Source organism: Leuciscus leuciscus (assembly GCF_965113295.1).
Source record: "Leuciscus leuciscus genome assembly, chromosome: 12".
Lineage (NCBI taxonomy): Eukaryota > Metazoa > Chordata > Actinopteri > Cypriniformes > Leuciscidae > Leuciscus > Leuciscus leuciscus.
In genome coordinates, this window is record NC_138736.1 from 7,128,229 (window position 1) to 7,142,483 (window position 14,255).

General features: G+C 38.0%; 1 protein-coding gene across 1 annotated transcript in view; it reads left to right on the forward strand.

Moving 5' to 3' along the window:
• The window catches only part of adgrb2 (adhesion G protein-coupled receptor B2), a 331,945-nt gene extending 322,837 nt beyond the window's left edge, over positions 1 to 9,108 (forward strand). The window contains 4 exon segments of the mRNA XM_082187020.1: positions 1,742 to 1,750; positions 1,752 to 1,793; positions 5,818 to 5,871; positions 8,087 to 9,108. Coding sequence (XP_082043146.1) covers positions 1,742 to 1,750; positions 1,752 to 1,793; positions 5,818 to 5,871; positions 8,087 to 8,263 — 282 coding nt within the window. The 3' untranslated portion in view covers positions 8,264 to 9,108.
• The last annotated feature ends 5,147 nt before the right edge of the window (positions 9,109 to 14,255 follow it).

Below are 14,255 nucleotides of genomic sequence, written 5' to 3' on the forward strand. Positions count from 1 at the left end.
GTCAAGGCAGAGAGACCAGATAAGGCTTTTAGCGCATTATCCTTTATACATAATGTATAACTTTATAATGGAGGGAACACAGAGGTCATGTATGCAATGAAAGTGACCGTATACATCAACATTTATTGTGGTTATCCGATCATATTTTAATACTGTATTGGAGTTAAGATACACACATTTCACTGAAACAAATGGTCTAATCTGTACATTATGCCAACATTCTGGCCATTTATTCTGGTTTGGAGACCCCAAAGCTCACTGATATCTCCTCCTGTAATGTATAAATGTAGAGGGAAGAATTCACTAAGATTGCGTAGTTTATACGTGCATGCTTTCTGCAGTGTTTTAGCACCAGTTAATTTAAGAAATTCGCTTCAACCCGCGGACTAAAAAACAACCCATGCAACAGTGTAAAAGTTTCCCAATTCCACAGGAAAACTGCGGTCTTGGCAACACTGGCTATTATATTTTGTACAGGCAATTAGTTTATATCATTGTAAATAAAAAGTCACTGCTAAAAACCTCTATGTACTGTGGTATTCCTCCATGTTTCTCACTGACACACCCCCAACTCGTATCAGGTCTCAAAGAAAATCCAGTTGGTGGATCCACCAATTTCCCCAAATTTCCCAATTTTCCAAAATCCACCAATTTCCCACTTGTGTTTATGACTTTGTGGTGGCGTTCATGTGCGTTCAAATCGTAAATACGATCTTTCTGACATGACTTGAACGCACCATTACCCCAGACACTCATCTCTGACAGAGGCCTTGTCGTGCTATACTCATTCCTCTTCTGTGTTGCAAACCCATGTTGTTTTACTCAATCCATTCACTCAAAAAAAAGTTTTTTCAACCCATGATGTCAACCATGGGTCAAATATGGTTTAACTCTTTCCCTGCCACTGACGAGTTATCTTGTCTTTTATGAGAAAACGCTTCCCATTGACGAGATTTGACGGCTTTCTGTGTTGTCACTGTTATAAGGCAGGGGGCGCTATTAGGCATCACCTGAACGAGTACAGTATCTCCAGATCAAAACACAGACAAAGAAGAAGCAGAAACGAGTGATCTCATGTAAGCAGATGCAAAATAAAAAATAATGTGATCATCAACAATAAACAGCATTTAAATCAAAACAGCCTAATGTTACCGAGTGAAATGTCGACCCAGGAAGTGGTTAGGACTGTGCCAGCTTTGGGCGTGTTGATGGACTCAATCTACTCCATCTATGTTTTGATCATCGTTCTGAATCCCATCCAGACGTAGTCTTAGACAAAAACACGATTTTCTCAGCTTTTTGCTCAAAATTTTGCTTTTTTATGAAAAAAATAATGCATTATGCTAGAATATTTATTTATTTATTTATTTTTTAAGCAGAGAGTTCTTTCTTTTGATAAACTGCATGTTTAGATCTTCATACAACAAAATATTCTGTGGGCCATGATTTTTTGTTACAATTACCAAAAACCGCTGGCGGGGAAAAAGTTTCAATTTAACTAAAAAAATTAAACCAATGGCTGGGTTTGTCCATATTTGACCCAAACATGGGTTGTAACAACCCAGCATTTTTTACTGTGATTGTTATACGCTTTTTTTCTGGATTTTGACCTACTGCTTATGATTTTGTTTATTGTTGCTGCATTGTTTTGCATTTGTTTGTTTGTTTGTTTTTTGGTCATAATGCACTGCTACCTGTCTTTGTCTTTCCTTGGTTTGAAACTACATGTTTTCTGTCATAGTTTGACTGTAGCCAGGCAGTCAGCAGACCCAAGGGCGACAAACAGAGAAAAGGTAACAAAACAAAATCTCATCCAGAGAGCATTTTGTCTGAGCCACAGCACTCATAGAGAGTGATTCTTTTTGTCCTTTCCAACCTATAGTCTCCATAGAAACTTCTAGACCAGTACAGAACTCCCACAGCGACTGAACTTGCTCTCCCCCGCTGCCCTGCTGCTGTAGACACTGCTCCTTTCACATCTTTCCTTTGCTTCAGTGTGCAACAGCCGACTTCTTATCTGACCTGTGCTTTCTCATTTGTGTGCTGGACACATACTGTAGGTTGTGGTCACTGCTGTGTTGCTGTGCCTCTCTTTGCTTTCTGCACTCACCTATTACTAAGTCCTTGAATCCAAAAGAGTGCCTTTGTGTGAGAGATACAGTTGTAAATGGTGAATCTTTCTTGGGTATAAACTAACTTTTGTGGGTAATAAAAAAAAAAAAAGAATGAAAAATGCTAGATGGAATTATGACTGAATGTTATGCAGGAAAGGATGAGGAAAATCAAAGGAGTGATTCGAATAATAGTAGGCTACTTTCATTTTCATATGCTTCATCAGCACTCTAGGGTAGTTCAGACACACTGGCTGCATCCGAAATCGCATACTCTCTTGAGAAGGTACTTATTTTGAATAAGTAATTACTTTGTGACCGCTAAAAAAGTATGGTATGAATGTGTGTATAGAATGAATGTAATCTGGATGTACTACATTCGCCATGTTGCCCTTATCATGTGACCTACCAGCGTCACCGCCATTCACAAATCCTCTCCCGTGACCTCATGGGATAGTGAAGTGTCCATCATATGCACACTTCAGAATCTCCCCGGAAGAAGAAGGTGATCCGGGTACTTTTTGCCTACTGTTTTATGAGTACTGTAAATTCAGTAGGGATGAATGCGATTTCAGATGCAGCCACAGACAATATGTGTTTTTGCTGATGTCATTCATACCCATGACCACTTTCAGGAGACAGAAAAGAGAGTTAGAGAGTGAAATCCATTTTTAAATTATATAAATCCGTAATGTTCTCTGTAAGGACTTGGTAAATAATTTGTAAAGACAGAATAGCTGTAGTGATCTGCCTACTAAAGCCGCCTTTCCACTGCACACGACAAATGACATCTGTCGGACCGGAAGTCATTGATTTCCAATAGAGAGTAGTACGGGAGCTGAGTGGAGTTCCGTTCATATGCGAATGCAGAAATTGCAGATCCGATTTGAGCTTTGGATACGTTGAAATATCTGAACTTCTGCAGCTAGACTGTATGCGACCGGATGTGATGTATTCTAATCAAAACTATGAGCGCACAGCTAGAATGACCAATATTTTTACACTTTAACGTCATTCTGTAAACGCAATTTTCTGTAAAATGACGGTTATTAATAATTATGGCAGAAAAAAATATTTTTGAATTATTCAATCAATATTTATATTGATTAGCTCTATAAAATCTACTATGTTTTTATTTTAGATGTATTGAGGGTCATTTGTTTTGTGTGGATATATTCATGCATGCATTACATTCATTAAAATCATTCATTTTACCATTGTGAATAGCCGAGGGTAGCGGTTGCTTCACGACCAATTTCAAAGTTCTGTGCGACTGACACTAGGGGGTGAAATGCGACAATCGTATGCGAATGTCGTGTTCAGTGGAAAGGCGGCTTAAAACAGCATCATAAGTGCACTCCTGATTCCAAAAGGAAGGCAGAAACATTTTGTTGACTAATTTCTAAGGCAGCCTCATATCAAACTTGCGCAGAAACATGTGCCTCATCGCAAGGACACGCACGACAAATGAAAACAATAGGGCCGTTTCTCAATATGCATTCGAACTATGTCATCATCAAGCGTCGACATTCAATTCCAATACTCAAGAACGCAAGTACAAAGGAAGACCAAAAAAAATCTATCTAGAATGAACTTTTTTAACTTTTTTCTTTTGTTTTACTATTTTATACTTTTATTATGTCATTAGTCACTGCATATAAAGTTTCTACATACTATATAGTGCGTTCCAAATGTCACAAATAAGGTTATATTTCAGTAAGCATATGCTGCCTTAAGTCGGGCTCAGACTACAGGAGTTTCAGGCCGATTTATGCCCAATTTACCCCATCCGCGTCCAGGGCATTGGTCGGTTCCGATGTTCTGCCCAGACGGATGACCTGATAATGTTAGGCGTTTACAGATCAAATCTTAAACCTTCCGATCTGCTCACGGACACAACGAGGCCTCCTGAACAATATCAAACATGTTTGATATTTAGGATTTTAAACTTCCACAATAGCCAATGAGAGACAAGTTTACAAGGAGACAGAACTTCTGAAATGGCAACCGCAAAACAACAAGCAGCTATATGGCTGGACAACGGAGTATGTTAAATCTGGTATGATGATCTTAAAGGGGTCCTATTATGCTTTTTCACTTTTTCAACTAGTCTGTGATGTTGCTGTTTGAGCATAGAAAAAGATCTGTAAGGTTACAAAGCTTAAAGTACACTCCAAAGGGAGATATTTTATTTAACAGAATCCCCTTTTCAAGAACAACAACGAACGGCTTGTTTGGACTACAACATGACCAACATGATTTTTCTGTATCTTATGGAGTCACAATGTCCCTCATTTAAATAATAGCCGCCCACGGAATATGCGAAAAAGGTGAAGAGGCCTGGTTGAGCTGCGTTAGAGAAGACAGTGTTGTCGCTATGTCAAAGAGATATTTTTTCATCCCGTTTCCAAAACTCATTTGTTTAACCTTCCTAAGGCTGACGAACTTAGAGTGGTTAAAATTTATTTTAAACACTGTTCCTTAACATTATAACCCCAACGTTTATCTGTGCGCTGCACATTTTATGGAGAACAGCTTGTTTTATGTTGCTTTTGTAAGACGGTTCACTGCTCCTTAGGAAAATTAACTATGGTTTTGTGATCGATTACGTTTTTATTACTTTAGTTTTCCGACAAATATCATGATTAAATGGAGGAAAACATTGTATCTATAATGTATAAGAAAATTTCTAAATAACATACCACTCTGAAACGTCCTGTGAATTCTGTGCTTGCAAAATCCATGCAAGAAATTCGTTCTGCATGATCCTCTTTTTCGTTAACACTGTCAGGGTCTGAATCAGACTTGAATTGGTTTGAAATTGACGGCATCTTTATTTATATTTACACTACAGAAGAACTCGCAGTTATGGAGGGGTTGACATTTTCCGAACACGCACTAAACTCTGCCATTCACAACACACTGGGCCAGCTAACCAATCACAGCACATTTCGTTTTTCGGAAGGAGGGGCTTCATCTAAATCGGCGTGTTTGAGCCAGACTGGGGAGAGAGGTGCTGTAATAATGTAAAATAATGATTTTTCTTAACAATCAAGACTTTTTGAAAGGGCATAATAGGACCCCTTTAAGAATATCTTGTAGTATGTGGTGCACCACGAATTTCAAATGTTGTAATGTGTGCAGGTTTGAGATTTAAAATCTGTGAAGATTCTCCTTATGTGCGTAATGCAACCAAATTTCACAATCGGTTAAGATTTAAAATCTCCTGTAGTGTGAGCCCGGCTTTAGAAGGTAAGCAGCAGGATTTGAATCTCCATGTCCTTTTTGCCTCCAAAATTCACAGAATCTCCTTCCCTTTAGCGTGCAGTGCTAAGCTTCCTCTTCCTCTACTGCAGTGTTTCAATACAGACATGGTTCATACATGCTGAAGTTAGCAGTCACCTCTCTTGTCATATGTTGAGCATAGTGCTGTAGACGTTTAAGTCGTCTCTGTCTGTGTGCAAAAGAAATATGGGGGATGGAGCGCGCAAGCCTCCAAGACTGAATCTATAGACAGACTCCTCCATCAAGGTAACAAAAATTCAAACAAACATCGCTTCCCCTCAGACATGTTTTGTGACTGTGATCCTCCCTCATTTTCTCTCTCTTTCTCTCTCTCCCTGTGCTCTCTGCCTGTCTTTCTCTCCCTCTCTGTCTCTCTTCCTTTATTTTTCTTTCCTCCCATCCTCATTTTTTATTGCAACAGAGGGAAAAGCGATGGAGCATTTCGTCTGCCGGAGGTGAAAAGAATTCTTCGAGTGTAAGTAGAAAATCCTGATGAGGAGAGATAGAGAAAGCGAGAGGAAGTGAAGGAAGGTTGTTGCGAGTAGAGCGATCGAGAGGAAGAGAGATGGAGGGGAAAGGAAATACGCAAGAGCAGCACAATCGCGTTAGCTTTCTCTTAGGAATAAAGTCGGGCTCCTCTTCAGCATTAACAACACTTCTGCTCGACAAAATGTTCCTTCTTCAGCGTTTAGCATGCAAATTGGATGCCAGATTATGCTTTTTGTATCCATTTTGCCTACTGTCAGCCTGTTACATTGGGTGAATTATAATCAGGCTGCTATCGCCCCCTTGTGGATGGAAACTTGCTTACAAGAGCCAACAAACTCAACCAGAGGTTGTGAATGAAAGCCAAAAGAGAAGACATTCTGCTCTGCTTGGAAATATTGTTATAATGTGCATGTCTGAGTTTAGTGTATGTGTGTGTGAGTGCCCATATTTTCATTTCCCTGAGGAGTTTATAAGCCTCCCCCCTTCACAAACACTCACGAACAAGAGGGAGGCAGAGAAACTTATTCTCAGTCATACCACAGACGAGTCATTTACGTGGTGTTTTCCAATCTTCCCAATCCGTCACACGCGCAATCAGCGGGCGTTTGAGCTGAGGGGGAGCCGACAGCAACCCTGTAATTGATCGCCTCAAACGTTTCGAGATATGCAGGTTCATTCATCTCATTTTCGAGGGAAGTTGGGAATAGATTCAAGAGGAGGGGAAATGGCGAGATGAATTCGTCAGGTCTTAACAGAGTTCCCTTCGAATGGCCTGGCTCTGGCTGTCTCTCTTTTTTTTAATTCTTACAATCCTAACTTCATATTTCCTCACTCTTTGTATGTGATTAGATTAATCTGCCCCTACTGTATAATGCAATTTAGCTAGCATTAAGAGGCCGTATAGCTGTAGGATACATCATTAGCCTCAATGGGATGGAGAAGATATGTGTTCTGGCCATCTGAAGTAATGAACACCAGGAATAGCCGGGTATAAAACGCAGCACAGGTCACCACTAATGCCGATGAGCAAGTCGCTCCATATGTTGTATAGACGAGTTGTAATGTAGCAAGACTATAACGGCATTTAGTCTTTATGCTTCTGTTGTAACGTGCATTCAGGCGCATTAAATGCGAATTACAAATGCCTGAGCACATTTCCATTAGTTACGGCCCAGACAAGATAAAATGTTGTTTTCCAGCCTTGCGATGCTCCTGACAGGTCTAAAAATGACCATGATAGTGATAGTTTCTTCCAGAATACCATAGTTATGAGTGATATTGTTATAGCACTGTAAAATTAAAAATGGGATCTGCTTCCTGTCAATTATTATAAGTGTGTTGTTGTTACAGTGGTGGCCAATGTGTATATAGATTTTTTAAACACATTATAAATAAACATTTGATTTATGTTCATGTTTTATATCCATTATATTATATTTGATCAAAATACAGTAAAAACTGGAATGTTGTGAAATTTTATTACAAATCAAAATATTTTTTTTTCTATTTTAATATATTTTAAAATGAAATTTATTCCTGTGATGCAAAGCTGAATTTTCAGCATCAATACTCCAGTCTTCAGTGTCACGTGATCCTGAAATCATTATAATATGCTGATTTGCTGCTCAAGAAACATTTATTGTTATTACCAATGTTGGAAACAGTTGTGCTGCTTAATATTTTTTTGTGGAAACCAACCCAGATAGCAACATAGATCCGGCCCACATCTGGAACGTGTGGAATCCATGTGTACCAGATGTGGGCCGGATCTGGGCCGACACTGTTGCTGTCTGGGAAGATAATTATCGATAAATAGAAAGTTCAAAAGAACAGCATTTATTTGAAATAAAAATCCTTTATAACGTTATAAATGCCTTTACTGTCACTTTTGATCAATTAATGCGTATTTGCTGAATAAAAAAAAAAAAAATAAAAATAAAAAAAAATCGTATTATCCCCAAGCTTTCAGTGTGTATACTGTATAACTTTGGGTTAGCCACCACTGTGATAATAAAAATATAATCAAATTACAACCATGTATATTTTACACAATGAGTTCCTGGAAATATATGCATCTTTAAAAATTATGATTACCATGATACTTTGGGTAAGAGAATGTTTGAGGTTAAAGAAGGTGACTAACTTTCATGCCCAGGTTTTAATTTAAATTTTTCTCTTTCCTTTTGTATGTGCATATTCAGGACAAGTCCACCACAGACGACCAGCGATCTTGGGACGGCTTTAAGACCATGATCCCTGAGCAGATGTGTGGCTCCAACGAACATAAGGACATACTGGAGTTACGCAGTAAACCCTGGGACACATCCCCAGCCAACACACCTGACACATCCGAAGGAGACTTCCAGACTGAAGTGTGAAGAGAACACACACCTAAAACAAACTGAGAGACAACTAAAACCCTCTTACGTACTCACGCTGTCAGTGATCTTCAGCAAGACGTGTTCTAAAGGATTCTGTACTTGTTTACAGGTGTGAGGACAGACCAGAGATGAAGAGTGCTCTATTCTATATTTTCACACAGAGACATTAAATGAAAGAGAGGGGCCCGGAGAGTATGGTAAAACATTTTTAACAAACTGTTTCCTGTCTTGATTTTACTCCAGAAAGGATTCTCTTTCACCTGTTTGATGATTTGGGAATTTAAAAAATAATATTTCTGCACCCTTCTTTTTATAGAGGAACGAAAAAAAAATCAGTACTGATGATTCGCACACTGTTTAATAACCCCTTAGGGTTTTTTTTTTTTTTTTTTTTTTTTTTTTTTTTTCTGTCTTCTCATTCCTTGGATGGTTCAAGTTCCGTTTCTTTTTTTCTTGCTTTGTTTTTCCACAGGAGAGGAAATTTTGAAAGCATTCATTAATATGTGCCATCCTCTGCATTTTTGTTCTCTGCATCAGGCCTACTGTACTCATATGCTTATTTTAGCTTTGAAATTTTTTGGTCCATTATTCTTTGTATTCCATTTTCTAAAAGATGTCTTTTTTTTTTTTGTACGTCTAAGCTTCAGGTATCCTTTTATGGGTGGAAGTAGGTCTTTATTGTCATACCGCTGTGTGATTGTGTTTTGTTTAGGTTTTCCAAAATGCTTGACAGAAAAATTTAATGTCAAATTCACATTCGTTCGCACCAGGGAAGCATCTTTGATCCATCCTGCACAAAGCAACCGAAAGAATCCACATTCCAGTCATAAAGAGCTTTGGTATTCCAGTCATAAAGAGCTTTGGTGTTCCAGAACGGGCTTATCCAGTAAGAGACACACTTCCAGCTGAGAGCGTTTCCATTTTGAACCAACACAAAGGTCTGCTGTCAGGGATGGTGCTAGGTTTCCACATTTCTTCTCTATCTTTAAGTTGCTCTACATTTCTGCTCTTGCAAAAAGTAGCCCTTTGTGAGGTTTTCATTTGAAAACCAGTGATCGATTCAAATTTATTTCTGCACTCAGACTGTGAAGTTTATCAGTTGGCTTAATGCTAAGCAGACTGAAGAGGTCATCTTTGCCAACCCACTCCTCTTTATAACCCGTTAATTAGTTGTGTTGGCTGATGTAACTCCACACGGAGACTCGGAAAGCGAGAAAGAGAGGGCGAACGAGGGAGAGAAAAAGGTGTGGTAATTATCTTGAGGGAATAACGATTTGTCCTGACATTTTCTTACTTGGCGCGAATTTCATCTGCTCAAAGATCCCTGAAGTCAGCATATCATATAGGCACAGATGGCAAGACTAGAGCATGCCATTTCAACCTTTGCAAGTAATCTGCACTAATGGGGAACATGGGCTGCCTCGTCCCCATGAAGTATCTCCAAACCACCACGGCAATTAAAACAAGTTTTTCGCCTCCCTTCTCAACCGCAGTCTAGAAAGGCTGAATATTATTCTCATATTTGGGATAAGCAATATCACATGAGCCAGCGATGGCAAAAGATGATCACAGTTGTGCTGATATTCAGTACTGTTGAGTAATTGTGATATTGCTTTTAACAGTTCAATAAACAAGACGTTAATATTGTGTAACATTAGTTTCTGACTAAAATTGCTGTTTTTGTTTTTGTTTTTTGCATATCTTTCCACCAATGAAAATAGTTCCTAAAGAAGCCAAAGCATCAAGGTTATGTGTTACAAAAAGTAAAAAGTTCAAATGTGGTTGGACTGTATATCTGCGTCCTAAATCAAATACTTCCCTACTATATTTGGAAAACAGTATGGCAAAGGAGTAGTATGTCTGACTCTGAATACATAGTATTCGAAAACTAGTTGGCGAAAAGTCCCTGGATGACCTACTACTTCTGGTGAGTTTCTGAAGTGCGCATTCGATGGACACTTTAATATCCCATGGGGCCATGGGAGAGGATTTATGAATGGCAGTGAAGCGAAGCAACACAGCGGATGTAGTACATCCAAATTTCATTCATACTACCCAAGAATGCACTTTTATACGGACACAAAGTAAATACAATTTCAAATGTAATCCCTACTTAGTATGTGATTTTGGACGCACCGGACAATCAAATTTGACTTTTTAAAATTCGTAATGTTTGGAATTTAGACAGTCTTGGGTGAAAGGAAGTGATGTCATTTCTCTTTCTGAAGCGATTTGCAGCCTTGTCTTGAAAGATCAGTATGACAAACCAAACAGGTGAGTCAGCTATTTTAGTTCTACGAGTTGTTCTCTTATCAACCACGCAGCTGTACACAAACCCTGCTTCATTTACAGTGCCTGTTTTGTTTTTGTTACTATTTTGTCTGATGCAGACGTCGACCGTTTCAACATTCTGTCATTCCACTCTATGTCTGTCTCTGTATATGAGTGTTGGGTTTTCCATAGACGTTTACAGAGCCCTACTTATTGAAGCTGGAGAATTACACCCCAAAATCCTACTAAACTAACTATGTTTTGAACAGATTTATGTTTTACTCTTAAAAAAAAAAAAAAAAAAAAAAAAAAAAAAACTTGAGAATGGCCTTACAGTCACATACAATTTATGAGATGTATTTTTGTGAGGAGGATGATCGTCGGAAAATGAATGGAGAACAGCTGAGTGTGGACGTATTGAAGAATGAATATGTTTCCTTGGACTTCCTGATCTGCGGGATGTTTTCTTCATGGCTTGACATGTTTGAAACTTTTGGATCCTTCCCTTGCCAGCACACACAATCCCATTGGCTAAAGAAGATGGCTATCACAGAGAATCCTCCTTGCACCATTTAAGTTTTTTTATACATAAGATTGTACAAAGTAGTCCTCTACTGTTTTCATAGAGTGTCTTTTTATATGAAAATAAATTTTCAAACTGGTGAACACCCTTGTAGGGTTTTTCCTCCTCATGGTGTAGGTGGAATAGACCAGCGCTTTTCAACCTATTTTGTCATAAGTATGATCGGTAAAGCTCAATTAGCCGAAAAGAGAATGGGAATGCTGTCACTCTTTTTCACTTTGTAATCCAGTGTTGTTTGAGCTGTTAATCTTAAGGTGAGCCACTGCAGACAAAAACATGTTTTTTCATGCATCTGTCAATTTTGAGATTTTGTGCTTTTTGGCTTTTCATAAAGAGGTTTTTTGAGAGAGACTAGTAAAAAAAAAAAAATCAAAATACTATTTTAAGTGTATATTTTATAGCACTTTATCTATTTGTGTTTGTAGATTTCAAGGACAATATCTTTAAAGGCCGTTTTCAAAAAAAAAAACAAAAAAAAAAACACAATTGTCAGAAATCTCCACTTCAGTAGCACTTACACACACAAAACGTTAGTTTTGTTCCTATCTATATTGTGAAGGTTTTTAAAGAGGGGTTTGTTCATACTTTGCCTGATTTTGTACAACATTTTATTCCAAAAAAAAAAAAAAAAAAAAAACTTTTTAAAAATTGTTTTTTTTTTATTCCTTTAAAAGCTTGGCTTCATCCAATGTTTAGATTTTTGTTCTAGAAATGTATGCAAATCAGTGCATTTTTAATTAGATGATGCCTCATTTTCATATTTAAACATAACATTTCAGACAATTTTGTATACTTTTTTGTTTTGCAATTCTTAATGTAATCAACTGGGGTAGTATGGTGATATATATTAGTTAATATTTTACCATATTCACTTGGTGTTGCCTTAAACTTTGATATAAATCTTCCACATTTATACAGTATGCTACAAACTTAAATAAAAAGTTAAATCTAACCTATCCCTAAAAAACTGCATGTCAAAAGAATGTGAGGTGGGTTATAACATTTTGAGTAAATGTTATATGTCATTTAACATTAATTTGCCTGACTTCAAATCAAATGATAACCCACAAGTAAAATGTCAATTTTTGTACACTTAAAACGCTTCTTTATTGGTCCATTTAACATCCATGGAACTTTTCCATTGCACAAAAGTTTTATTTTATAGTAAAAAAAAAAAAGGTATTCAGATTATTAAAATGTTCTTCACACTACTTTACGAATGGTTCTAAGAACTGTTCACTGGAAGTTTCTATGAGGAACCAAGTACTGTATATGATCATTCTATTGCATCAGTGCACAAACCTGGAACTTTTAAAGTATCTCTCTCTCTCTCTCTCTCTCTCTCTCTCTCTCTCTCTCTCTCTCTCTCTCTCTCTCTCTCTCTCTCTAAATCTTTTTCTTATTTTGAGTCTTGAAACTTCTTCTGTCACCTTGGGAGGATGGTGCTCATGTATGATTGGTTGTGCAACCAACAACCAAGCTTTCTGTGTTAATGAAGGTCTGTATAATTAGAATGTTCTTTTTTTAGATACTAAATATGCAGGTGTCTGTGTACTCATGGGTATAACACCCTACAGACAATTCATACTGGTTTTAATCAAGTTATTGTGAAGGGAGGTCGTTATCATAATGCTTGATGTAATTTTGCAATCACTGTATTAGACTGAAAAGAATGTGGAGAAAAGAAACAATCATGGCCTTAACGATACCGAAAGAATAAATCTTCCTTGGGGTCGCCACGATTTAGCCCAATGATCAAAGCTCTGTTCCGGAACAATGGCAATTAGCCAGCGGTCCATTTCAAACAGCCTGTCTCCTGATAAGCGGTCATCAGACCATGTCGATGCTTGTCATCAGACCACATTTGTCCCTGATTGTTTCTGGAAGAGGAGAATAATTGTGGATTCTCTGTCTTGCACAAATGCAAATATTCAAAGGCCCTTCGGAAAGCACAAAGATTGCCGGATTGATCCCCTCGTCTCTACAGTTGAACTGCAAGAGCCAGTGCATCGTGTCTCCGCTGAGGGCCGCTTTGGCCGATTGCCTCATCATAAATGCAATTGGCTTACTCTCCAATGGGTAGCCTCTTGAAGCACATCAAGCCTCTGCTCTATCAATCCGATGTGCTGTGCCTGCGAGTGATCTAATGCGGTGGCTTTGAACATGGCTTTTGGGTCCTCTCCACTACTATGTAGGAGTGGGCTGAGTGGAAAGGTTGCTCTCTTCAGCAGTGGAAGATTTGTGTCCGCGTAATGAGATGTTCTTGCCAGCCTCCTGCACAGCTGCGCGCTAATAGCAGCCATGGCCTCTCCAAATGAGGCTTCGAGAGCAATCTCATGTTAGCTTGTTATTCCTTATTGTTATTTTGCTCCGTGTCGTTTTTTCACATCTAATTTTAACAGAAATCAGTCCTCGAGAGTCGTGCTCTTTTTTTATTAGGGTTTGACCTCCATCAAATGAGATAAATGGAGGCATTAACTCACCTAGCACTGTTTTCTTTAGACAACGTGACACTGGAAGGATCCTGTTATGTCTTCTGTGTGGTTCTGAAATCAAAATAAGACATACTTTTCTCCATGGCTGCCATGTATTTGTGAGCAAATTAATAGAAAGGCTTTGTTTATTCTTTTAGGTGTCTCCTGTTTTTTTGGGGTGTCAATAGATATTCAATAGATATTCCGTTATTGATTTAGCAGATTTAGCAGATTTATCCAAGCAACTTAAAATTGAAGAAAACAACAAAGAGAAAATTTGTGTCTCTCTCATATAAGTTTCTCAGTCAGATAGTGATTAATAAAGGTAAGTTGAAATATTTTTTTCAGTACATGCATATGTATTATTATAATCGGTGACAGGGCAAGTGTTTAAATGCTATGTGTTTAAATGCATTCCATTTAAAGGAATAGTTCACTTTGAAATTAATTTTTGGTATGTTTTAGCTTACCTCAAGGGCATCCAAGATGTAGGTGTCTTTTTTTCCGCAGTAGTTTCAATTTTGATATTTTTAGGTCAAACCGTTCTTGTCTGTCAGTCATATAATGCAGGTCTATGGTCATTATCTCAAAGAGCATGCACATAGTCCAAATTAAAACAATTCCCCATCGTCCAAATTAAACAATTCCCCATCGTAAGTAC